General features: G+C 40.9%; 1 protein-coding gene across 1 annotated transcript in view; it reads left to right on the top strand.

Moving 5' to 3' along the window:
- LOC135873631 (macrophage mannose receptor 1-like) overlaps positions 1 to 26,729 on the top strand; it is a 61,812-nt gene that overhangs the window by 27,100 nt on the left and 7,983 nt on the right. Inside the window, exons 12-25 of the mRNA XM_065398272.1 lie at positions 6,028 to 6,230; positions 6,566 to 6,693; positions 9,101 to 9,188; positions 9,745 to 9,889; positions 11,864 to 11,902; positions 12,014 to 12,177; positions 13,417 to 13,484; positions 16,451 to 16,551; positions 17,398 to 17,543; positions 17,698 to 17,812; positions 20,547 to 20,743; positions 22,524 to 22,626; positions 23,726 to 23,955; positions 24,888 to 25,053. Of these exons, the coding sequence (XP_065254344.1) occupies positions 6,028 to 6,230; positions 6,566 to 6,693; positions 9,101 to 9,188; positions 9,745 to 9,889; positions 11,864 to 11,902; positions 12,014 to 12,177; positions 13,417 to 13,484; positions 16,451 to 16,551; positions 17,398 to 17,543; positions 17,698 to 17,812; positions 20,547 to 20,743; positions 22,524 to 22,626; positions 23,726 to 23,955; positions 24,888 to 25,053 (1,893 nt within the window). The remainder of the gene's footprint in view (positions 1 to 6,027; positions 6,231 to 6,565; positions 6,694 to 9,100; positions 9,189 to 9,744; positions 9,890 to 11,863; positions 11,903 to 12,013; positions 12,178 to 13,416; positions 13,485 to 16,450; positions 16,552 to 17,397; positions 17,544 to 17,697; positions 17,813 to 20,546; positions 20,744 to 22,523; positions 22,627 to 23,725; positions 23,956 to 24,887; positions 25,054 to 26,729) is intronic.

Here is a 26,729-nt window from a genome sequence, read left to right on the forward strand (position 1 = left end):
TCCAAATCTGTCACAAATGGCTCTATTGCTAGTTTTGGTACTGCTATGAAAGATGTCATGAGTGATCTGCTGTTTACATCAGCTTAGTCGGCTTTTAACCCACCAAGACAAAAAGCCAAAACGTAGGATCAGAATCCCGAAATTTGCTATTGTTGTTTATGGACAAGTATCACAGACCACTAAATACTAGGGGCCTGATCCTCCTTTGGCCTGCACAATGTATAGTCATTTACACCAGGGTCAAGTGGGTGTAAAATGCTGTCATTCTGATCTGGTAGCATTTTCCGTTCACTTTTCACTTATTTTTGCACCACTGCAAAGAATCAGGCTCCAGGTCTGTGTAGCCCGTGTCTCATTGACCTACCATGAACATCTAATAGATTTCTCTTTTCAGGGCTACACTCTCCTTAGCTTCTCTTGGAATTAAAAGGAGTTTCCCAGGCTCTGGGTTGTGATTCCAAACTATTTTCAGTTTGTCCAACTAGCCAGGACTGAAACATTTCTCCTTATTGTGCTTTTGAGAGACTAACCAAGACTGAATCCATAGACTCATAGAAGATTAGGGTTGGAAGAGACCTCAGGAGGTCATCTAGTCCAACCACCTGCTCAAAGCAGGACCAACACCAACTCATAGACTCATAGACTCATAGACTTTAAGGTCAGAAGGGACCATTATGATCATCTAGTCTGACCTCCCGCATGATGCAGGCCACAAAAGCTGGCCCACCCACTCCTGGAATAATTCTCTCCCTTGACTCACATGTTGAAGTCCCCAAATCGTGATTTAAAGACTTTGTCACAGAGAATCCTCCAGCCAGCGACCCCTGCCCCATGCTGCGGAGGAAGGCGAAAAACCTCCAGGGCCTCTGCCAATCTACCCTGGAGGAAAATTCCTTCCCGACCCCAAATATGGCGATCAGCTTAACCCCGAGCATGCGGGCAAGATTCTCCAGCCAGACCCTCCGGAAAAAATTCACTGCAGTAACTTTTAATATCCCATCATTGACCATTGTTACTAATTACCAGCTATGGCACGTTATTGATCTATTGACTAAAATCACGTTATCCCATCAAACCATCCCCTCCATAAACTTATCAAGCTTAATCTTAAAGCCAGAGAGGTCTTTCGCCCCCACTATTTCCCTCGGAAGGCTGTTCCAGAACTTCACCCCTCTGATGGTTAGAAACCTTCGTCTAATTTCAAGCCTAAACTTCCCGACGGCCAATTTATATCCATTTGTTCTCGTGTCCACATTAGTACTGAGCTGAAATAATTCCTCTCCCTCCCTGGTATTTATCCCTCTGATATACTTAAAGAGAGCAATCATATCCCCCCTCAGCCTTCTTTTGGTTAAGGTAAACAAACCGAGCTCCTCGAGTCTCCTTTCATACAACAGGTTTTCCATTCCTCGGATCATCCTAGTGGCCCTTCTCTGTACCCGTTCCAGTTTGAGTTCATCCTTTTTAAACATGGGAGACCAGAACTGCACGCAGTACTCCAAATGTGGTCTTACCAGTGCCTTGTACAACGGAACCAGCACCTCCTTATCCCTACTAGAAATACCTCGCCTAATGCATCCCAAGACCGCATTAGCTTTTTTCACGGCCACGTCACATTGCCGACTCATAGTCATCCTTCGGTCAACCAAGACTCCGAGGTCCTTCTCCTCTTCCGTTACTTCCAACCAATGCGTCCCCAGCTTATAACTAAAATTCTTGTTACTCATTCCTAAATGCATCACCTTACACTTCTCACTATTAAATTTCATCCTATTACTATTACTCCAGTTTACAAGGTCATCCAAATCTCCCTGCAGGATATCTCGATCCTTTTCCGAATTTGCAATACCTCCCAACTTTATGTCATCCGCAAACTTTATCAGCCCACTCTTACATTTGGTTCCGAGGTAAGTAATAAATAAATTAAATAAAATCGGACCCAAAACCGAACTCCACTGGTAACCCCCCTCCAACCTGACAGTTCACCTTTCAGTACGACCCGCTGCAGTCTCCCCTTTAACCAGTTCTTTATCCACCTCTGGATTTTAATATCGATCCCCATCTTTTCCAATTTAACCAATAATTCCTCATGCGGTACCGTATCAAACGCTTTACTGAAATCGAGGTATATTAGATCCACCGCATTTCCTTTATCTAAAAAATCTGTTACTTTCTCAAAGAAGGAGTTCAGATTGGTTTGGCACGATCTACCTTTCGTAAAACTGTGTTGTAATTTGTCCCAATTGCCATTGACCTCAAGGTCCTTAACTACTTTCACCTTCAAAATTTTTTCCAATACCTTGCATATTACAGATGTTAAACTAACAGGCCTGTAGTTACCCGGGTCACTTTTTTTCCCCTTCTTGAAAATAGGAACCACATTAGCTATTCTCCAGTCAAACGGTACCACCCCTGATTTTACAGATTCATTAAAAATTATTGCTAACGGGCTTGCAATTTCTCCCGCCAGTTCCTTTAATATTGTCGGATGAAGATCATCCAGTCCACCCGATTTAGTCCCGTTAAGCTGTTCGAGTTTGGCTTCTACCTCGGATACGGTAATGTCAACCCCCCCTCCTATATTCCCATCCGTCACGCTGCCACTATCCCTAAGCCCTTCATTAGCCTCATTAAAGACCGATGCAAAGTATTCGTTTAGATATTGTGCCATGCCTAGATTATCCTTAATCTCCACTCCATCTACAGTCTTCAGCGGTCCCACTTCTTCTTTCTTTGTTTTCTTCCTATTTATATGGCTATAAAACCTCTTACTATTGGTTTTAATTCCCCTCGCAAGGTCCAACTCTACACGGCTTTTGGCCTTTCTCACTCCATCTCTACATGCTCTGACCTCAGTAAGGTAGGTTTCTTTGCTGATCCCTCCCATCTTCCACTCCTTGTACGCTCTCTGTTTTTTCTTAGTCACCCCTCTGAGACACTCACTCATCCAGCTTGGTCTAAATCTCCTGCCTACGAACCGTTTTCCCTTTCTCGGGATACAGGCCTCCGACAGCTCCTGCAACTTCAACTTGAACTAATCCCAGGCGCCTTCCGCCTTTAGATCCATAAATATGTTAGTCCAATCCACTTCCCTAACTAGTTGCCTTAATTTATTAAAGTTAGCCCTTTTGAAATCGTAAACCCTAGTCTCGGATTTAATTCTGTTAATCCTTCCATTTAGTTTAAACCGAATTAGCTCATGATCACTCGAGCCAAGGTTGTCCCCTACAACCATTTCCTCAACGAGGTCCTCACTGCTCACCAAAACCAAATCTAAAATTGCATTCCCCCTCGTCGGTTCAGCAACTACTTGATGAAGGAATTCATCAGCTAGCACGTCTAGGAAAATCTGAGCCCTATTATTGTTACTAGCATTTGTTCCCCAATCTATATCTGGGAAGTTAAAGTCTCCCATGATTACACAGTTCCTATTAGTATTTACTTCCCTAAAAACATTAAATAGTTCTCTGTCCATATCCAGGGTTGATCCCGGCGGTCTATAGCACACCCCAAGCACTATCCCAGGGGAGGCTCTAGTTGTTTTTTTACCCAATGTGAGTATTGCCCAGACAGACTCCGTGTTATCCATTCCATCACTTATTATTTCTTTACAGTTTACCTCATTATTAACATACAATGCTACTCCCCCACCTTTACCTTTGTTCCGGTCGTTCCTAAACAGCACATACCCTTCCATACCTGTACTCCAGTCATGACTACCGTTCCACCACGTTTCGGTTATTCCTACGATATCTGGTTTCATTTCTCGGACCAGAGTTTCTCTGAAAATTAATAAGCCCAGTTCCCTCAGCCTCTCCTTGTAAGCTATGTGACCCAGCTCCCTAATCATTTTTGTTGCCCTCCGCTGGACTCTCTCCAATTTGTCCACATCCTTTATGCAGTGTGGAGCCCAAAACTGGATGCAATACTCCAGATGTGGCCTCAGCAGTGCCAAATAGAGGGAAATAATCACTTCCCTCAATCTGCTGACAATGCTCCTACTAATGCAGCCCAATATGCCATTGGCCTTCTTGGCAACAAGGGCACACTGTTGACTCATACCCAGCTTCTCATCCACTGTAATTCCCAGGTCCTTTTCTGCAGAACTGCCACTTAGCCAGTTTGTCCCCAGCCTGTAGCAGTGCATGGGATTCTTCTGTCCTAAGTACAGGACTCTGCACTTGTCCTTGTTGAACCTCATCAGATTTCTTTTGGCCCAATCCTCCAATTTGTCTAGGTCACTCTGGACCCTATCCTTACCCTCCAGCATATCTACCTCTCCCCCCAGCTTAGTGTCATCTGCAAACTTGCTGAGGGTGCAGTCCATCCCATCATCCAGATCATTAATGAAGATGTTGAACAAAATCGGCCCCAGGACCAACCCCTGGGGCACTCCGCTTGATACCGGCTGCCTACTAGACATTGAGCCGTTGATCACTACTGATTCAGCCTTTCTATACACCTTATTCATCCAATCCATACTTTTTTAACTTGCTGGCAAGAATACTGTGGGAGACAGTATCAAAAGCTTTGCTAAAGTCCAAGATATATCACGTCCACCACTTTCCCCATATTCACAGAGCTAGTTATCTCATCATAGAAGGCAATCAGGTTGGTCAGGCATGACTTGCCCTTGTTGAATCCATGTTGACTGTTCCTGATCACCTTCCTCTCCTCCAAGTGCTTCAAAATGGATTCCTTGAGGACCTGCTCCATGATTTTTCCAGGGACTGAGGTGAGGCTGACCGGTCTGTAGTTCCCCGGATTCTCCTCCTTCCCTTTTTTAAAGATGGACACTATATTTGTCTTTTTCCAATTGTCCAAGTCCTCCCACTATCGCCAGAAGTTTTCAAAGATAATGCCAATGGTTCTGCAGTCACATCAGCCAACTCCCTTAGCATCTTTGGATGCATTAGATACGGACCCATGGTCTTGTGCATGCCCAGCTTTTCTAAATAGACCTTAACCTGTTCTTTCGCCACTGAGGGTTGCTCACCTCCTCCCCATAATTCCTTAAATATATACTGCAGTCAAAGGTATTTGTAGCTCTTCTTTCACAATCCTTACAAGGGTAAAAGCTACCTTGTGTAGAGAATGAAAGGAGGATGGATTGGATAGAAAAAGTACTACAGAAAACTGGCTGAAAGATGTTGGCTAGTTTGCAGGCATGTTTTTTGCTGCCCTCAGATGGTTTCTGTATCTGCTTTCCATACTCCTATCTATTCATCCATTTTGTTCCTCTTATCTCTTTATTACTGGGTTAGACAGCTTGCATTAAGATTTCTTTTAAATAATACAATAAATATGATAAACAGAACCTCAGGAAAGTTTGACAAAAACTGATTGCTTTATGGAAGTGGTCCATGGAATATTGTTCCAAATGGCTTTCCAGCTCTGAGACCACATACTGCCAAATAAAGAATGTGAAAGCCAGGTGAGTATGTGGGTGTGTGAGCATTTCAGAAGTTATTTGTAGGATCTTGATCATTTCAAGATGACAGACTACCAGCTACTTGTATTGTCACAGAAAAGACCTAGGCAGGGTGTCCTTTAGATACCAATGATTGCTCATGCATTTGAGATTTTAAATTTTTGGAGAAGGAGTTAAGATGCTGGACAAATCCGATCTCAGTTTACCTGATTCACTTTGCAAAACTCCTTATTCGAGCAGCCGGATAACCATTACTCAATTCCAATACAGGTTTCACTCTCATAAAACATAATATGAGAGAATAATATGGGGGGGAGGGATAGCTCAGTGATTTGAGCATTGGCCTGCTAAACCCAGGGTTGTGAGTTCAATCCTTGAGTGGGCCACCTAGGGAGCTGGGGCAAAACAAGTACTTGGTCCTGCTAGTGAAGGCAAGGGGCTGGACTCAATGACCTTTCAAGGTCCCTTCCAGTTCTAGGAGATAGGATATCTCCATTAATTTCAAAAAAAAAAAAAAAAAAAGGAGATATGCAAATTGCAGGGGAAACAAAAAGAAAAAAAAGTGTGCATTTTAATTTCATTTACATCTCATGAAGGAAGAAAGCCAGGGTGTGTAGCAATGAGAACTGGAAGTGCAGCTGGATTATGGCATGTTCAGGACTGTGAAGAAAAGGCAAAATTTCTCTGCAAACAACCAGCTGAAGCAATGACCTTTCATCCTCCTGTTCCAGAAAAAAAATCTTACTCCAAATGCCCCATGGGTTGGGATTCAAACAATAACATCAGTTCATGCTTCAAAGTAAGTATTAAATTTCCAAACTAATAATGAACTGGATACATGCAGATAGATACAAAGGAAGTCTAAACTTCAGAGACTACCAGGCTATGGTACAAACGTAACAAGCTAGTGTATAGACTATTTATGGGTCTTGTTTTAACTGTCAATTATCAGTGAAACAGCCGACTATCTGAAGAGGGCATTCTGTAATCCAATTTAAATATGCTTACTTCTATATAATTAGCTATTCGATTTCTCAGATTGTCTTAAATCCCCATACAGGAAAATAGCTAAGATGTCTTTTTTTAATGCATATAACATAATATACAGTGTTTAATTGTAAAATATATCATTAGCCTTTTGTGAGAGAAGGAAACCAAAAGAAATCATGGCTTGAAGCTCGAGATTTTTGTAGAGAGATAGGAGGAGATCTGGCTGCCATCAATAGTGAAGAAGAAGAACAAGTGATACAGCATTCAATAGTGTAAGTATAGGCATCATAATTGGTCTTTCAGTATAACAATATTGCAGTATAACATGTATAACAAAACTAAAAATGCTCTTGGATCCTTCCTAAGATAGTCAGTTGAAAATCTATTAAGATGTATAGTTAGGTTTATTAGAAAAAGGGTTGAGTCAATACAAAAACTTCACAAGTTAAACAGACTTGTTATGTACTAATTTCTAAGTGTGGTTGGGAAGCTTCTAAGATTGGTTCAGATGGTACAAAAAACTTAAGAACAATGGGAAGAAATGAATGGCCAATGTTTCCATTTAGGACTCATTTCTAACTACATTTCCTAGAAATGTAGGAGAGGAAGGGACCTCAAGGTCATCCATTTTCCCATACTGAGGCCAGACCAAATATATCTAGATATATCTGATATCTATCCATGGTTCTGAACATTTCCAGACTACTGTACTCTTCTCAGGAGTCTGATTTGTCTTGCATAACCCCAAGTTTCATCTCACTTAAAAACTACTTGGTTAAAAATCAGACATAAAAATACAAAAGTGTCACTGCGCACTATTATTGAAAAAATGCTTACTTTCCTATTTTTACCATATAATTATAAAATAAATCAATTGGAATATAAATATTTTACTTACATTTCAGTGTATAATATATAGAGCTGTATAAACAAGTTTGTAGGAAATTTTAGTTTGTACTGACTTCCCTAGTGCTTTTTATGTAGCCTGTTGTAAAACTAGGCAAATATCTAGATGAGTCGATGTACCCCCTGGAATACCTCTGGGTATCCCCAGGGGTATGTGTACCCCTGGTTGAGAACCACTGGCCTAGACTGTTCCTAACAGGTGTTTGTTTAACCTGTTCTTAAAAACCTTCAGTGATGGGGATTTCACAACTGCCTTGGTGACCTATTCCAGTATTTAACAATCCTTATACTTAGAATGTTTTTCCTAATATCTAACCTAAATGTCCATTGCTGCAGATTAAGCCAATTACTTCTTTTCCTAACTTTAGTGGACGTGGAGAACAATTGATTCCCATCCTCTTTATAACAGCCCTTAATATATTTGAACACTATTACTGGATTCCCCCTCAGTCTCCTTTTCTCAAGGCTAAGCATACCCATTTTTAAACCTTTCCTCATACTCAGGTTTTCTAAATCTTTCAACATTTTTTGTTGGTCTTCTCTGGACTCTCTCCAATTTGTCCACTTTTCCAAGTGTGGCACCCAAAACTGGACACTGTACTACAGCTGATGCCTCACTAGTGCAGACTACAAAGGGACAATTACCTCCCATGTCGTACAGACGATATTCATGTTAACGTACTCAATAATGATATTAGCCTTCTTAGCAACTGTATCACATTGTTGGCACATATTCAATGTGTGATCCACTATAGCCTCCAGATCTTCTGCAGTACTACTGTTTAGCCAGTTATTCCTCATTTTGTATTTGTACATTTGATTTTTCTTTCCCAAGTGTATTACTTTGCACTTGTCTTTATTGAATTTCATCTTGTTGGTTTTAGACCAGTTCTCTAATTTGTCAATGTCATTTTGAACTCTAACCCTGCCCTCCAAAGTTCTTGCAACCCTTCCCTACTTGCTGTCATATGCATATTTTATAAGCAGACTCTTCACTCCATTATCCAAATCATTAATGAAAATATTGAATAGTAGTGGACCCCTCTACATACATCCTCCCAGTCTGACAGTAAACCATTGATAACTACCCTGTGACTATGGTCTTTCAACAAGTTGTGCACCCATCTTATAGCTGTTTCAGCTAGATCTTATTTTCCTACTTTGCTTTTAAGAATGTCCTGCGAGGCTGTATCAAAAGCCTGACTAAAATCAAGATATATCTCATCAACTACTTCCCCTCTATCCACTAGGCTAGTAATCTGATCAAAGAATATTTGCTAAACCATTTTCAGACAAAGTAGTAGTTCATAATTTATGTGGACTTTTTTTCCTAAAAGAAGGCAACAATGAAACATTAAAAAAGAAAAACAAGTTAACAATCAGCATTTGTCACACAAGGGAATATTTTGCGTTGCTTTGATGATTATGAAAATTAATGGGGGCTAGATGCTTAACTGCGCTTTCTGCTTTTGAACATTTCCATCAAAGTTAGTTGATGGTAACTTAGACTTGAGGCGTCTCCTATACAGAGGTGTGTGTCAACACTTCACTACCATGTACCAGAATATTTATCTGCAGATACTGACACAATTAATTTAAATTATTAGGTTTAAAGTTCTGAGTATTCCTCTAAGCCTCCAACAAATATGAGAGATTTGTATAGAGAGCCTTCAGATTTGCTGAACTGCTGTAAGTACTAACATTGATTGTGTATAATGATGACCTATATCCTGTTATATTTATGTGCTATTCTATTTCTATCTCACATTTTAGGGACAAAGGACTGTCATTTCAGCCTTTCTGGATTGGTTTATTTTGCCTGGATCCTGATGAGGGCTTTTTTTGGAGCGATGGCTCTCCAGTGAGTGATTTTGTTTTTAGCCGTATAGCTGTCTTTCTAACTTCATCATCCTTGGAGCGACTGGGGGCCAGTTCAGTAAGGGATATGGACTGAAGATGACTATAATATTCCAGTAGGCCATCAGCTCACTGGTGAAATGATTGGACAGCAATCCACTCAGTGTGTTCTGGAATCCAGTTGGGCCCATTAGTCTTTGAGATTATACCATCAAAACAAGTGGTAGTAGGGACTATTGAAGGACCCTGACTACTGGCTTGGAGACCATTATATTACTGTAACAAAGATATAATACAGTCTGTCCAAAATGTATTTAGTTACTGCATGCAGATATATAATGCAGTTCCCATTCCCCAATTAATTTTTAGCCCTACTTGATATCTCTTCTTACAAAGGCTGAATATGTTGCTTCCATAACGCATCCATGTGGTGTTGGCACAAAAAGCAAGAGCCTGGCTTGAAATTAAACCTGGGTGTTATCGCCTCCCTTGCCAGTGAGAGCATAATTTTTGTCCCTCTTTAGGAAGAAAATAAAAACCAAATTGTGTTTCTACTATAGATGAGGTACAAAAACTGGTATAATTATGAACCTAATAATGAGCATGGAATTGAATATTGTGGAACGGTCAATGAAGAGTTTTCCATGAACTGGATTAACACACACTGTGAACATTTTAACAATTGGATTTGTCAAATAGAGAAAGGTAGGTTACGTTCTATTTTAAATTAGAATATTAAACAAAAAAACAATGACCAGTTAGCTGGAATAATTAGATTAAATTGGTATGACCCTGAGAATCATTCTTTCCATAAGGGGACATGCAACAAGACTGAGACACAATGGTTCTCACAGATATAATGAGATGGAGTTAATTCAGACCTTAAAACAATGTCATTAAAGTCATTCATTGACCAAAACACACAGAAAAGGAGACAGAAAAGAACAGCAAACAGAAAATGCAGCTTCTATCTCTGGTGCTGAGTCTTACCTGCAACCTCACTGTTGTAGATGCACAGACACAGCACCAGCTGTTATCAGCCACTCTGTGACCTGGTAAACTTCTATCAGCATCAGGTTGTTTAGGGTGTTGCTTTCGCTGCCTCATTAGTCACAGGCTCACAAGAGTATTGCAAAAGAGATTTATTTATTTGGGTTTAGACCCCATTGGGAGTTGGGCATCTGAGTGCTAAAGACAAGCACACTCCTGGGAGCTGTTTTCAGGTAAACTTGCAGCTTTGGGACAAGTGATTCAGACCCTGGGTCTGTGTCTGGAGCCAGACGGGAGTGTCTGGCTCAGCAAGACAGGGTGCTGGAGTCCTGAGCTGGTAGGGAAAACAGGAGCAGAGGTAGTCTTTGCACATTAGGTGGCAGCTCCCAAGGGGGTTTCTGTGATCCAATCCGTCACAGTGCAAAAGAGATTGTCTTAGTTGCTTAAACTCATCTCTTATTAAACAAAAGACAAAAAAGAGAGACAGAGAAAAGAGAAGAAATAAGGAAGGAAAAGGACATATGAGATAGGGGTCTCGCATTCCAGGTTTAGCCAGAATGGGTGGAGGTGGCAAAGTCATCTGGGTCCCTCTCTCTGGCCCTGTCTATTCAGCACATCTCTCGGGATCAGGACAGTGAAGCTCCAATGGTGGCACAGTGGATCCTGGGGTCCCAAGAGATGGTAGGGGTGGCAGCCACGCTGGTAAAGTTCAGTCCTTTAAGTCCACTCTTCTAATTATTTTGACCCTCCCTCTGAAGTCTCTTTTAAGGACCGCAAAAGGGAGTGATGGGCAGAATAGCCCACCACCTCATCATTTTGTCCACCAGTGAAGCCAAATTTCCAACACACCAGTTTTGGTCCATTCATTTCCAGTTCCATCCTCCTCTGTTTACCAGTCGCAATTTCAACACAGTCCTTGGGTTGTAGCAGTAGACCGGTGTTTGGACTAATTCAGTCTTCCTGGCTTTAACTTTTGCTGACTTTCATAACCAACTTTATGTAACAGACTGAGTTGGGCTTTTGTTACTTTGGAGAACTTTGAGTACAGGCCTCTGCATAACATCCCTCCCCTCCCCTAGGCTTTTAAGGAGGCAGTGAGCTGTCCTGTCCTGTCCTTCCCCTCTTTACATCTTTGGAAGGACAATCCAAGTAGGTCTTTGTCTAACAAATCAACTTGTAAGAATGTTCAGTAGACAGGCTACCCCCCCTTTATCCAGCTGCAAGACTCAAAATCTGCTGTAGGGCTGAGAGGTGCTAGGCCACCAGCAGTTGTACCTCAGTTCTGGAGCATCTTGAAGCCCTATAATTAAAGGGCTAGCAGCAGTGGAAGAAACAGCAGAGTTCCATTCCTATTATTGCTAAAGTGGTAGGAGCTGGGGAGTCAATCTGAACATACCAGTGATTTGGAGCATACCACTTACTTCACTGTATTTTCCCTCTTACTCTTCCCAAAGGCATAAGTTAGTTTCACCCCCCATAAAACACATTTTATTACACAAATATAAAAGTAATATATAGTGTAATTCATACGATGGATTGCTAAAATCCAGTATATTGGAGGGATTCATGCTTTCTCTAAACTTAAAAACTTGGGGGCTCAAAATAATATTTTGCTGAATGAAAAAATTCCTTTAATATCATGAGCATATGTCAAAAATATAGAAAATTAATTTTTCCTTTCCTTTACAGGAACACTACTTAAACCAGAACAAACAAACTCTCCTGCCAGTAAGCTCCTGTCTATTTCATCTTACCTGGAGAATAGTACAGTATAACAAGAATAGCCTACCTTAATGCACACTAGGTACAGAACATGGAGTTTCATTATTTATCTTGCAGAGTATGAAGTCACTGAAGATGGATGGATTATATATGGGGGCAAGCAGTATTTTTTCAGCACAGAAAGTGTCCCCTTGGAAAAAGCTAGGGAGTTCTGCAAGAAGAATTTTGGAGACCTTGTTGTCATTGAGAGCAACAGTGAAAGAAAGTTTCTATGGAAATATGTAAGCAAACACTTTATTACTTAATTCAGCACAGTCAGCATATGCCACATATGCTTATGAAATACAGGAGAATGTGCATTTTCACATCATTTCTCCACTACAGTGTCTGTAATAATTTGAATATTAATTGAAAAAGGACATATATAAAGCAGCTTCTTAACAGAAAATTAAATGTTCAAAATAATAGCTGGCAGATCCTGCTGCTGCTCCACTTATTAGGCTCAGAAGTCAACTATACCTGGTCTTAGGCCTGGTCCACACTACCCCCCCACTTCGGACTAAGGTACGCAAATTCAGCTACGTTAATAACGTAGCTGAATTCGAAGTACCTTAGTCCGAACTTACCGCGGGTCCAGATGCTGCAGGCAGGCTCCCCCGTCGATGCCGCGTACTCCTCTCGCTGAGCTGGAGTACCGGCGTCGACGGCGAGCACTTCCGGGATCGATCCGGGATCGATTTATCGCGTCTAGACAAGACACGATAAATCGATCCCAGAACACCGATTGCCTGCCGTCGGACCCGGAGATAAGTGTAGACGTACCCTTAGTCAATTATACTCCTCTGAATCCAGTGGATGTTTTGCTTGAGTCAGGTGTTGCCCAATCAGGCCCCTGAAACTGTCAAAACATTGCAAGTGTGGGAACTAACAGAGTTGCTAATATCATAAAGTCACTATTGCAAAAAAATCACTGCCTTAGGCTGGTGCTTTTGGTGTGTGAAAGAACATGAACAAGCAGAGAAGGAGATTTTGAGGCACAGTTAATTAACGGATTGATCTAAAAGAAAAAGGTGCTTTTTTACCCTGAACAACCTAAATAACTTAAACTAGATTCTTCTTAAAATTAAGGAAGGAATACTTACCCTTCCATGCAGCCTCACCAGGGCAATAATCTCCTTCCTGGGAGGCATTGTGCAGCGCTGCACACAGTGCCCCACAAAGAATTCTCTTAAAATCAGGAATATGTTTGCCAGGCTGGCTTGGATCCATTTCTAACTGCTTTGATTATAGCAGTATGGCATCCAGAACTAGCTGGAAAGCATTCAAGCTAATGAGGCAAAAGTTTGTATTCTTGCAGATGTGATCCATATTTCCACTGAGTCGCAAGTCATTGTCAGCTGTACAGACAGTTCACAAGATTATTCCAATCCAAATAATTTGAAAATAATCTGCTTTTCATATCAAATGGCTTTTGTTATATATATGGAAGAATTTAATTAAAATCACATTCTTGTGTTTAGATTTTAAGAAATGGCAAAAAGGAGTCATATTTCATTGGTTTAATTCTGAGTGTCGATCAACAGTTTACGTAAGTAAACAAGCAATATCTAGTTTTATTCTATGGAGTAGTTAACATCTTGTATGTAGTGCATTGATTCATAAAGGGACTTGGTAGGGTGCACAATCATCATCAGTAAAAAGAACAGGAGTACTTGTGGCACCTTAGAGACTAACAAATTTATTAGAGCATAAGCTTTCGTGGGCTACAACCCACTTCTTCGGATGCATATAGAGTGAAACATATATTGAGGAGATATATATACACACATACAGAGAGCATGAACAGGTGGGAGTTGTCTTACCAACTCTGAGAGGCCAATTAAGTAAGAGAAAAAAACTTTTGAAGTGATAATCAAGATAGCTCAGTACAGACAGTTTGATAAGAAGCAAGTGTGAAAATACTTACAAGGGGAGATAGATTCAATGTTTGTAATGGCTCAGCCATTCCCAATCTTTATTTAATCCTGAGTTGATTGTGTCTAGTTTGCATATCAATTCCAGCTCAGCAGTCTCTCGTTGGAGTCTGTTTTAAGATAGCCACCCGCAGGTCTGTCATAGAATGGCCAGACAGGTTAAAGTGTTCTCCCACTGGTTTTTGAGTATTATGATTCCTGATGTCAGATTTGTGTCCATTAATTCTTTTGCGTAGAGACTGTCCGGTTTGGCCAATGTACATGGCAGAGGGGCATTGCTGGCACATGATGGCATATATCACATTGGTAGATGTGCAGGTGAACGAGCCCCTGATGGTATGGCTGATGTGATTAGGCCCTATGATGATGTCACTAGAATAGATATGTGGACAGAGTTGGCATCGGGCTTTGTTACAAGGATAGGTTCCTGGGTCAGTGTTTTTGTTCAGTGATGTGTGGTTGCTGGTGAGTATTTGCTTTAGGTTGGGGGGTTGTCTGTAAGCGAGGACAGGTCTGTCTCCCAAGATCTGTGAGAGTAAAGGATCATCTTTCAGGATAGGTTGTAGATCTCTGATGATGCGCTGGAGAGGTTTTAGTTGGGGGCTGAAGGTGACAGCTAGTGGTGTTCTGTTATTTTCTTTGTTGGGCCTGTCTTGTAGGACTTCTGGGTACTCGTCTGGCTCTGTCAATCTGTTTTTTCACTTCAGCAGGTGGGTATTGTAGTTTTAAGAATGCTTGATAGAGATCTTGTAGGTGCTTGTCTCTATCTGAGGGATTGGAGCAAATGCGGTTATATCTTAGAGCTTGGCTGTAGACAATGGATCGTGTGGTGTGTCCTGGATGGAAGCTAGAGGCATGTAGGTAAGTGTAGCGGTCAGTAGGTTTCCGGTATAGGGTGGTATTTATGTGACCATCGCTTATTAGCACAGTAGTGTCCAGGAAATGGACCGCTTGTGTGGATTGATCTAGGCTGAGGTTGATGGTGGGATGGAAATTATTGAAATCATGGTGGAATTCCTCAAGGGCTTCTTTTCCATGGGTCCAGATGATGAAGATGTCATCAATGTAGCGCAAGTAGAGTAGGGGCATTAGGGGACGAGAGCTAAGGAAGCGTTGTTCTAAGTCAGCCATAAAAATGTTGGCATACTGTGGGGCCATGCGGGTACCCATAGCAGTGCCGCTGACTTGAAGGTATATATTGTCCCCAAATGTGAAATAGTTGTGGGTGAGGACAAAGTCACAGAGTTCAGCCACCAGGTTAGCTGTGACATTATCGGGGATACTGTTCCTGATAGCTTGTAGTCCATCTTTGTGTGGAATATTGGTGTAGAGGGCTTCTACGTCCATAGTGGCCAGGATGGTGTTTTCTGGAAGATCACCGATGGATTGTAGTTTCCTCAGGAAGTCAGTGGTGTCTCAAAGATAGCTAGGAGTGCTGGTAGCGTAGGGTCTGAGGAGAGAGTCCACATAACCAGACAAGCCTGATGTTAGGGTGCCAATGCCTGAGATGATGGGGCATCCAGGATTTCCAGGTTTATGGATCTTGGGTAGCAAATAGAATGTCCCTGGTCGGGGTTCTAGGCATGTGTCTGTACAGATTTGTTCCTGTGCTTTGTCAGGGAGTTTTTTTAGCAGATGGTGTAGTTTCTTTAGGTAATCCTCAGTGGGATCAGAGGATAATGGCCTGTAGAATGTGGTGTTAGAGAGCTGTCTAGCAGCCTCTTGGTCAAGTGATGTTGCTTTTCCACAATTTCAGCCTTTGCACGTTGACGGAAGCAATCTATGTAGAAATCCAGTCTGTTGTTTCGACCGTCCGGAGGAGTCCACGCAGAATCCTTTTTTTTGTAGTGCTGGTAGGGGGGATTCTGTGGGTTAGTATGCTGTTGAGAGGTATGTTGGAAATATTCTTTGAGTCGGAGATGTCGAAAGTACCTTCCTGAGGTATCTATTCTCCTGCAGACTCTGTCTCAGGCCCCTTCACGGGAGTCACTCTGCTCCATGTGTTTCCTCCCTTCAGACTGAACTCTCTCCCTTTGATGATGCCCCCATGTCCATTAACTTATCACCGGATACCGCTTAGTCAGGCCCCTCTGGCTGAAAAGCCACTAATTAATTACAGCATGGATGCAACAGAGGTAACTAATTGGCTATTAACGCCTTTCCAGCTAAGATGGGTTTTCATCCCATCATGTGACCCTTAAAAAGGAGTTATAAAAATGGTTTGAGGTACTTATGTTATGTGTTGAAAGGTAAACTCAGTGAGTTTAATTATGTTTTAAATTACCTGCATCTTAATGAAGGTTTTTTTTATTGGGAATGTAAGTGCTATGAATACAGAGATAATCCCCATGCAAAATAAAATGTATACTGTATTCTTTACCTTATGTGCAGAGCTGTAGTTACCTTTAATCCTAATGGAAGTTGAGCCTAACATCACATATGCAAAGTAGTGAATATACTTATACACTTGTGATATTTCTATCAAATGATTTCTGTAATAAAACAAATGGATTTGCATCGTTTCTTTTGTAAAAACAAAGTATAATTTAACCAGTAATTACTAGGCTATTTGTTTTTTTAGCTGGATGGATGGAAGCCCAGTGCACTACGTAGCTTGGGCAAAGAATGAGCCAAACTATGCAAATGCTGAAGAAAATTGTGTGGTCATGTATAAAAACTTTGGTGAGCTACACATTTTGACATTTGTGTGTGTATACGTGTTTGTGTGGCTATATTTTCCCCATATGTTTGTTAACCGGCTTCCCCTCTTTTTATATGTAGAAAAGATAACTTGGGAAAAAACAATGTACCCATAATAAAAGATTCTCACTCTTGGGGGTTATATCCCACCCAGGCAAATGCAGTGTTGGGCAAAAGTGTAAGCTAAAAAGTGATGAATGGAACCAGGCATGCAGGGGAATCCAGCCCACTTTAAAAAGTTTACAGCTCTGCAGACAAATAGGGCAAAATCCAGGCCCCACTGAAGTTGATGGGAGTTTTGCCATTGACTTCACTGGGGCCAGGATTTCACCCCCAGTTGGTAACCAGAGTAAGGCTGGCCAAAGAATGGGGAACATAGTTAAGTGCCTAATATGCATGTGGAGGTTTGTGTTTAATCTTGTATTTCCTCAAAGAAAGCCACACGCTGTCTCTTTTTTTAGTTGGAGCTCATGAGAATAAGGAAATGGGTGCTCAAAAGCTTGAAACTTTGGCTGAGAGTACAGGCTGACAGTACATTAATTGCTTAACTGTACGTCTCCCCCACATAGTCTCTGTTCCCACTTACGCTGGATTCCAGATACCTAAACTGTGCATCACCCAAGGATTAGCGGGCTCAAAGCCTTTGTGCAAGCATTGCAGGTGGGATGTAGTTAATAAACTTTCCAAGTACAGGAACTAGTGACCGTTGACTTGACACACAGTCTGTGGCATTCCCAGGGGGAATAAAAACATGGGGAGGTGATAGATTTTCGCCAGAAATGTCAAACTCGTCCAATGGCTTATTTTCTATATTTAAATTGCTTTTAGGTTTGTGGAATGATATCAACTGTGGTAATCCAAATGCCTTTATCTGTGAAAGGCATGGTAGTGGTACTGTAAACGCAACATTTGCTGTGACAGCACCTTCTCCTCCAGGAGGGTGTCCTGAAAGTTGGCTTTTGTTTAGAAATAAGGTATGGTAGCAAACATCTACAATACATTGCATTTATCATAAGAATAAGGGAAATTCAGATCTGAATTTGAACACTATATATTATAATTAATACAACTCAATTAGCTTCTATTTTCTTTTGCTTATAAAGTAAATATCTGACTTTTCCCCCCCAGTGTTACAAAATTTTTGGCTCCAGATATGAAGATAGAGTTATGTGGATTCCTGCACGTAGAACTTGTGTACAGTTTGGAGGAAACCTGGCTAGCATACCTAATGAGCAAGTGCAAGGTACAGTACATAGACCCTTTAGGGATTAGATGAGACAACAATCAATTCCTGCAAAGAAAAGCGTGCCAAAATAGGGGAGTGTGTATTATACTATCTCTTCCTGTTATTGTTCAGGTGAAAGAATTAATGAACCTTCCTTCTAAGAAATATATATATTCTGATAACACATAAAAGTCCTTTATTATACCAGCCAGGCAGATGGAAGTGGCAAACACCAGGTATATTGGGTGGTGGTGGTAGTTGTGGTGCTAAAAGTTGGTCCCCTGTGCTTACCCCATATTCCAATACCACACCAAATGGGATGTGTTTAGTCTAGTGGTGTACTGGTTTAAAAAAAAAAAAAAAAAAAAAAGGCGGGTAAACTAACTGACACTAAACTTAAGCTATGTCTACACTACCACTTATGTTGGTATATCTTATGTCACTCAGAGGTGTGAATAAGCCACCCTCCCCGAGCCACCAACCTAAGCACTGGTATGAACAGCGCTATGTCAGTGGGAGAGCTACGCTACAGAGCTTATAGCAGCTCAGCTACATCGGTGTAGCCTCTAGTGTAGCCATAGCCTGAGAGAGACAAGGAGGGTGAGGTAATATCTTTTATTCCTCCAACTTTTCTTGCTGAAAGAGATGAGCTTTTGAGCTTCACAGAGCTCTTCTTGTGATCCAGTAAAAGATATTAACTCTACATATTGTTATTCTGGAAGGTGTTAATGGGTGCCATCAAGTGGATGTCTGATGTATAGACAAATACAGACCTGTTTAAAGTGGATGGGTGTGCTAAGCATCCTTCTTTCAGGCTCAATGAAAGGAACAAATAAGCCCCCTTCATATAGTGATAGCTGGAAACAATAAGAGTCTGCTGGCCAAGGCACTGGGCAACATGGCAAATCCTGGGAGTGGTTGCAAACACAGTGGCTAGAGGATTGACTGAGCTGTGTGCATGGGCACCTGGTTATATGGGTCTGTGAGAAAGAAAGATGGCAGCTTGATAACCTGGACAGCCCAGGTTACTGAAACACCATCTTTCCTTCTGGAGCTGGCCTAGAAGCAGAAGAGGTGAAGGAGGCGAGGATGCCATCTCCTCATGCTACTTCCTCCACATCTTCCACTTCTGGGCCTGCTCCAGAAGGGGAGAAGATGGCTCAGTAATCAGGTTGCCTAGCCACCATCTTTCCTTCTGGAGCAAGGAGCCAGGTCTGGGGGCTCCCCTTGGGTTCACCCAGATTACTGAGCCACCATCTTTCTTTCCAGAGTGAGGAGCCAGGTCCGGGGGTTCCCCCAGGGTCCACCCAGGTTACCAACTTGCCATGTCACATTCCGGAGCCAGGCCCAGGGGATACCCCTGGGGCCAACCCAGGTTAATAAGCTGCCATTTCTCTTTCTGGAGTAGGGAGCTGGGTCCCGAGAATATTTTCAAATTTTTCTCCTACCTGGGGGGCTCCACCCCCAGGCTCCAAAGTATAGAGGACTTTGCCCCTTATACCTCCACTCAGAACTTCAACATCAGACCCCAGGATCCCACCAAAAATTTCACAAACCTGGCACCTATGTATGTGTGTCTGTGTGTGTAGAGGGGGAAGGGGGATGTAGAAAGCTAGCAAACAGCGAGAGAAGTGTCATGAGTGCAACCCTGGGAAGGAGAAGAGAGCCAGAGATCCTTGGACACAGGACTCACTGGCAAGATACGCTTGGAAGTACTGTGCATGGAAACTACCTGTTGCTGTTGGTTTCTACTGTGCTCAGGGAAACAGGACTTTGTGTACCTTCTTCATAAATAGACAGGATTACACCAAAGAAACCTCTGACTTGTGTCCTCAATTTCTCCTCCTAATGGAAAAAAATCCTGAATTTTGGCTAACTGCTCGGGCCAAGGGGCAACCATACACCTCTACCCCGATATAAGGCGACCCGATATAACACGAATTCGGATATAACGCGGTAAAGCAGCGCTCCGGGGGAGCGGGGCTGCACACTCCAGTGGATCAAAGCAAGTTCAATATAACGCGGTTTCACCTATAATGCGGTAAGATTTTTTGGCTCCCGAGTACAGCGTTATATCGGGGTAGAGGTATATTAATCGCAGCTGTTTGAATATAAGACCAACTTCATGCACCATTCACTTGCCTCTACTGCGATTCATGTTCATCCTTAAATGTAGTGTGTTACGGTGCTATCCACTATGGGACGTCTCAGGGTGCCTTGCCATGCTAGGGAACTTTTAGTGCACCATAGCAGTAGAGTGAGGTAGTGCACAGCAAGCTGCCACACTGAAGAAACACATTCTGGTTTGTTGTGCACTAACTCACCATGTAGTCACTGAATTCGGATACATGGATGTTAAATTCAAGCGCATGAGTGAACAACAGTATGAGCAGGCAGGACTTGGTAGATTTTCAGTGGCCTTAGATATGGTGCCCTACTTTGCCCTTACCCATGTTTCTCCACAGATCCAGGCCTTTTGCCCTCTGAACCTTTTCCCAGCCAAGAGCCTGGACACATGGTTCTGGCCCAATTCTGCTCTGCCAGATACTAATCTAAAGATGTAAAATGTTGCATTTACAAGATTATTTAAAATTAAATAATTAAGCAGATTTTGTTTGTTTGTTGTAACTGTGTCCTAATTCTGGACATGCTGGCATCTTCCTTGATTAGAGGAAGGCATGTGCCAGGTTTCCTTCCCTTCCTTCCTCATGCATCTTCCTTTCCTATAAAAATTTATTTGGCTTTATTCCAGCTTTCCTCACTTACCACTTAAAAGATGCCAAAACTGATACCTGGATTGGATTGAATGATATAAATTCTGAGCTCAACTTTGTTTGGGCAGATGGAAGTGGTGTCTACTACACCAACTGGATTGCAGGTTCACCTGTAGTTGGAGAAATCACTCTATATGATTCTCTGCGGCCAGAGACTGGCAACAATCTGCTTCAGGTAAACATTAATTAGAGATTTCCAATAAACATTCCATGCATCTGAAGAAGTTATTTTTTACCCACGAAAGCTTATGCCCAAATAAATCTTAGTCTTTAAGGTGCCACCGGATTCCTCGTTGTTTTAATAAACTCATTGGAGAAGGCAATCCAACTTTAAATAACCTGCTCAATTTACTTCTTATGTAGGCGTCTTTGTTTTCCCAGTGTTCATGTCTGTTGCATTTGGGAATAAAATGGCAATACTGCAAGGGTCAGGTCTTCTGTTGATGTAATAGGAAAGTTTAAATGGTGGCTTTCATCACTCCCCTATTTCTCATATAAGAACAAAGTCAATTTTGCAAGGATGTTCTAAAACGTTGTAGGAGAGATGGGCTGACTTCAGTCACAAGGATACAAGAGGAAACTATTAGCTATTTGTTTTGGAGAACATTTTTGAATGTATTACTGACATAAAAAGAGATACCATCTGTTTTGAAAGAGCTTCTGGGTAACAAAAAGAGAAGATGTATCTATGGAGCTGGGAAGAGACCACATGTATTCGACTTTTATTTTACTTCCAATCTTTTTAAAGAATAGTTAGTTTGAAGATATTTCAGTGTCAATAGACATTTCTGAAGTAGCACTGGTAGAAATTAGAAACTGGCAATCAGGCTCATTGTTTAATGGTGAGTTAACACTTGGAAAATCCTCATGCATCCCTGCCAACATTTGAAATAAAAAATTAGTATATTTTAATTAACACAATTTTGCATACACTTGCACAAATACACATTGATTTGCATTGACATATTGCCTATTTACCCCTCTTATGGTAAATAGGCAATATTTACCTAATTCCCTGCATTCAAAACTTACATTTTCACACCACTCTATTCCCAGCCTTTCCGCCTACCCACAGACACATTCTCCATACCCAACTCACTCCACGCCTCTCCCAATTTCTTCTGCATTTACCCATCCATTTATTCTTCGCATGCACACACATCTGGTACCTGCCCCTGATTGTTAGCTGCTATGGAATCTTTCCCTTCCTCAGTAAAACAGTACAAATGATCAAAAATAAAAGGAGAGTGTACAATGAAGGAATATGTCACTTATTTTTGTTTGCTACCAATTTAGTCACCTTCTGATCCTCCCTCTCACCCGCATCCCCTCTCCACATACACACACTTTACACATTTTTGAAATTGAGTGTAAATTATCTATTATGCTATCTTTAACCTGTGGGGTTTTTATTTAAAATATCTGAGTTTTTACCAGTCTGGTCATTTGATTTGTCCTTCCCTCTTTGTGAACATTATTACCCAAAGACCTAACTAAATAGGAGATAGAATGGTCCTGATTGTGCTGTGAAATGTAATTGGTGCTCTGAAATGTAATTGGTAACAAGTAAAGCTGATGGCGTGACAGAATGTTTATAGTCCTATTTTAGTACATTTGCTTTTTGTATTTAATTCTCTTCTCAAGAATAGTAGTATCTCTCCAGTATCTCCAGAATAATAAAAAAAAAATGTGAAACTGATAAGCAGGCAGAGGCAAGAGCTGGGGAAGTAGCTGCACTGAAACAGCCCCTAGGAATAGCAACTGCTTGTAAAGGAATGCCACCTGGGAGAAGGTGTTGCTGGATGTAAATTACACACCAAATACCAGCAGAATTCAAATGTGCAAGAATACAGGGACGGAAACTGCCCAGGGCTATAGCTCCAGAAGGAGGAAAAGGCTTTCTTCGTTGTTGCTGACATTTTTTTTAGTAATTCATATATGCTTTTTTCCCATAGCTGGATTGTGTTGTTGTGAAAACAGGTCCTTTTGATAAGATAGGGCAATGGAAGGATGAACAGTGTTATGAAGACAGAGGATTTATATGCCAGATCGACAGTGGTGAGCTCTGTTTCACTAGTTTTGCAAACTAAAAACACATTAAAAACTCATTTTGCAATTGTTTGTGGATTAAACGTGGTTTGTATGCACCGTAGATCAATCCCGTTCTTAAGTTATATGAATTTCTCTGCCTCAACGATACTAGTGCACTCCATAAAAATAAACATATAGGGTCACATGTTCTCCTCTTTCCTGTGCCACAGAAGGGAGCATTCAGAGTAACATTTTGCAAAATCTGTCCAGATGTCTCTTTGTGCGTAAGCCATGAGTACATGGCATGGTCCCTGAAGCAGACATTGTACCACTGGAATGGAACCAAGGGGCAGGAGTACTGCAGTCCCTAATTATTCATCCTTTCTCCAAACATTTGGTACCATGAGGGCACATGAATGTGGCTTCAATAGTCTCAGCTTTTTGAAGGTTTTTGACTTTAACATTTAGAGTGTTTTGTGTTTGCATCCCTAAGAGAGTAGATCTGCGTAAGTTTTTGCAAAAAAAAAAAAAAATCTAAATGATAGTGAAAGCAACTAAGAATGGGAATACTACTTTTATTTTTTTGTTTTACCACGTGGGAATGTTATTGCTAATGCTGAGGGTGTAATGCAGTGGCACTTGTTTGAGCTAGGCATGGTCTGTGCCAATGTTATGTAAAGTTCCATAGCAACTGGAGTGTACCTCATGGTGGGTCTATAACAGTCCTACTAGTCCTGATCTTCTCTTGAGCAGCAAAATCTAATTATATCTAATTTAGTTGTGGATCTGTATTGGATTAGGGAAATGGTACCAAACTCACTCTCACTTTTGGCCTATCCAGGTATGAATTCAAAATTGTAGATGTAAACCACTACTACATTACTCCACTTTGCTCACCATGCCACCCTCCCCAACCTGAAAATGCAGTTTTCAGTCAGAAGTGTTCACTGCTGTTTTGAAAATATCAATTTCTCATGAATGTTCAGTGAGGAAGATTTTTCATTAATAATTAATGCTACACTACTTACATTCTGAAGACTGCAGATGCTTGTTGTTCACTGGTACAAGATAAATCTATGCACCCAAAGTTTATCTTTGCATGTTTTGTTTTGTTTTTGTGCTACAGACCCTAAACTGTCTCATTCCCCAACAATTCCAGCCTCTGACTTTACCCGTTGTGGTGATAGTAGCTATTTAGTCATCCGTTCCAAAATGAAGTGGGAAGAGGCACAAAAAAACTGCCAGGAGAAATCCTCAGAACTTGCCAGTATTTTAGATCCCTATAGCCAATCATTTCTGTGGCTCCAGGTGTTAGAGTATGGGGAGCCTGTATGGATTGGTCTTAACAGCAATGTGGTAAGAACAACAAATATGTTGCTGCTTCTCCAGGTAATATTAGAACTCGTATTCCCTTTTTAAATGGTAGGAGCATCTATTATCACAAGACTGTTTTAGCTGCACCTATTATGGTCTCACACTGAGCATCTGAAACCTCTATGAAATCCTGTCAGAATGCAAGGGTGAGACCAGCAAGACATGAAGATGAGGGAGGCTACAGGAAACGTGGACGAGACAAGCAACAGGCAGCTATGGGTACAAGGTGTGGTGGAAAGACATAAAGACATAGTAATGGGGAAAGGGGGAAACAGAGGAGAGCTGAGCAGCGAAGCAGTGAGTGAGGGCAGCCCTTGAAAGACTTGGTAGGTAAAGAAGCAGAGTGTGGAAAAGGAAGACCCACAGAATTGGAGGTAGGGGCTGAAGACCAGCCGCAGGTAGAAGAGGTCATTTTTCTTTATACCAGTTCTTAAACTTAGCAAACAGTAGTTTAAACCCTTCCTTCTCTGTTGTGTATTTGTTTATCCCAGTGGGTAGCTCTGCAATGACACCACATCTAAGGTTCCCTAATGGCTACTTTAAAAAAATTCCCAATGTAGAATCTTTTGGATTGTTTCTTAAATATACAATTTACAACTTATCAGCTTCCTAAAGAATTTCAGCTATAAGGGCTGCAACCTACTCTGTTTTTATTCTTTTATAACCTACTTTATTATTCTAACATATCTGTTCAGCACACTTCCCCCCTTGTACAGTGCCATAGTCATGTAGGTCCTATATAAATAATAAGATTAATAATGTCATATTGTAAATTTATTATTCCTGTGCTGCTGACAAGAGGTGCTCACTAGTACACTTCAAATTTTAAATTATATATAGATACTAAACTACTTTAATACTATAGAATGCTATAATTATGCTAAAAGCCACCCTTGAATTGATTTTGCTTCCAGACCAATGGCAATTACAAATGGATCGATAAATGGAGAATGGGGTATTCTAAGTGGGCCAGTGAGGAACCAAAGCAGACTGTAGCTTGCATCTATCTAGACCTTGATGGAACCTGGAAGACAGCATCTTGTGATCAAAAATACTTCTCTGTCTGTAAACAGTCTGATGGTAAGCAATAAAATTTAACAATTTACATTGGGGAGCTTGGAAATTCATTTCAGTTCACTGACAAGTTGTATTATAAGCATTCGGAAAATATACTTGTCTTCCTTTCTTGAAAGAACCCAATCCTAAACCATAATACAAGATTTAGAGGCTATCAAGTTCTAAACTCAAAATTCTTCCCAGAAGTTTACTCTTAAGGTCACTTTTCAGTTCCTTTGGACCTGAGCAATCATCATACTCTACACATAGGCTATTTAAGCATCTGACAAGGGTGATGGAGAAGAATACTCTGCATGACCTCGAACTGCAAGCGAATGCAAACATTTCTTCAAAATAAACAACGTTTTTTTCATTGATTAAATGTTTTATTGTATGAGTTCCTGGACATAAATAAAACCATAGTGCTTTGCAGTGAGGGAAAATATTAATAGTTATGTTTAGTTTTTTGGCTTTTTTTTTTTTACACAACTAAATGTTTAGTTTTTCAAAAAAAATTAAAGTAAAATTTTTTGGGGGGAAAGGAATTTTTTGGCATATTTGAAAGTTTTCATTGTAAAATTGTGTGGAAATTCCCACCTTCTCTCAGCTTTTTACTGTTTCCCCCCACTGAATAGGTCAGAGGAAAAGTTAAAAAGGTGAGAGAGAATAACGCTTTTACTTTAAAGTCTTGTTATGAAAAGTTTTCATTTTTAACAGTAACACTTCCTTTGCACTTTTTAATTTTCATTTTAAGTGAGAGATCATTTTTTTCCAGTGGAAAAAAAATTATAAAATGAGTTTTCCCCACGTAGTTTTTTTTTAAATCCCCATACCCTCTCCCCCCACCAAAAAATAAATAAATAAAAATACCCCAAATCAAAAACCCTTGAAGAACAAAAAACAATGTATACCTTTTCTAGTTATTTTTATCATCTATCTAAACATTCACTCCTTAATCTACGTGGCCCATTTAATCACTCTGCAAAATAAAATAATAATAATAAAAATAAAATAAATAATATGGGCCCAATTACCCCTTGCCATAGGAAAACCCATTCATTTAGATAAGTAAGTTTTATTGTGATTTCAGGATTTTAAACTTCATCTAAAAAAATAATTACAATCTCCCTAACAAAGTTCGGGAAGTTGGGATAGATGGTTTAGTTTTGTGTCATTAGTATATAATGGAAATGCCAGGTTGGTTGTGGTTTCACAAAATCTTGTCAGACCATTCATAAAAGTAATATAGTTTCTGTGGTCCAGCATCTCCCACAATTTTGTACGTCTGGGCTGCTTTTCTCTCTCTGCAGTTCAGATAGAAGCACTCCTTTTGCTCCTCATTCTCACAGATGTACCAGGAAACAAAAGATTCCCCTAGAGAAAATACTGGAATTAAGGTCTGGGGGGGACGTTCAGAGGGATCTCAGCCCCCCCCCCCCAATCCACTGAATGACAGAGATTGCGTAGGCCTCCACCCAGAGCTGAAGCTAGGGGACAGGATTTCCTACTTCAGAGAGGAATGATTTTCATTGACCACAGCCAGGTAAATAGTGAGCCAGGGATACTCCCACAAGCTAATACTCCCACATGCCATCATCTCCAGAGATCCTTTAAAACACAATCTGATCCAGAATAAAAATCTCATCTTCTGGATATGGGAGTGATAATAAGTGTTTTCTCAGAAGAAAGATTCTCTGGGT

The sequence above is a fragment of the Emys orbicularis genome, chromosome 2 (assembly GCF_028017835.1).
Source record: "Emys orbicularis isolate rEmyOrb1 chromosome 2, rEmyOrb1.hap1, whole genome shotgun sequence".
Taxonomy (NCBI): domain Eukaryota; kingdom Metazoa; phylum Chordata; order Testudines; family Emydidae; genus Emys; species Emys orbicularis.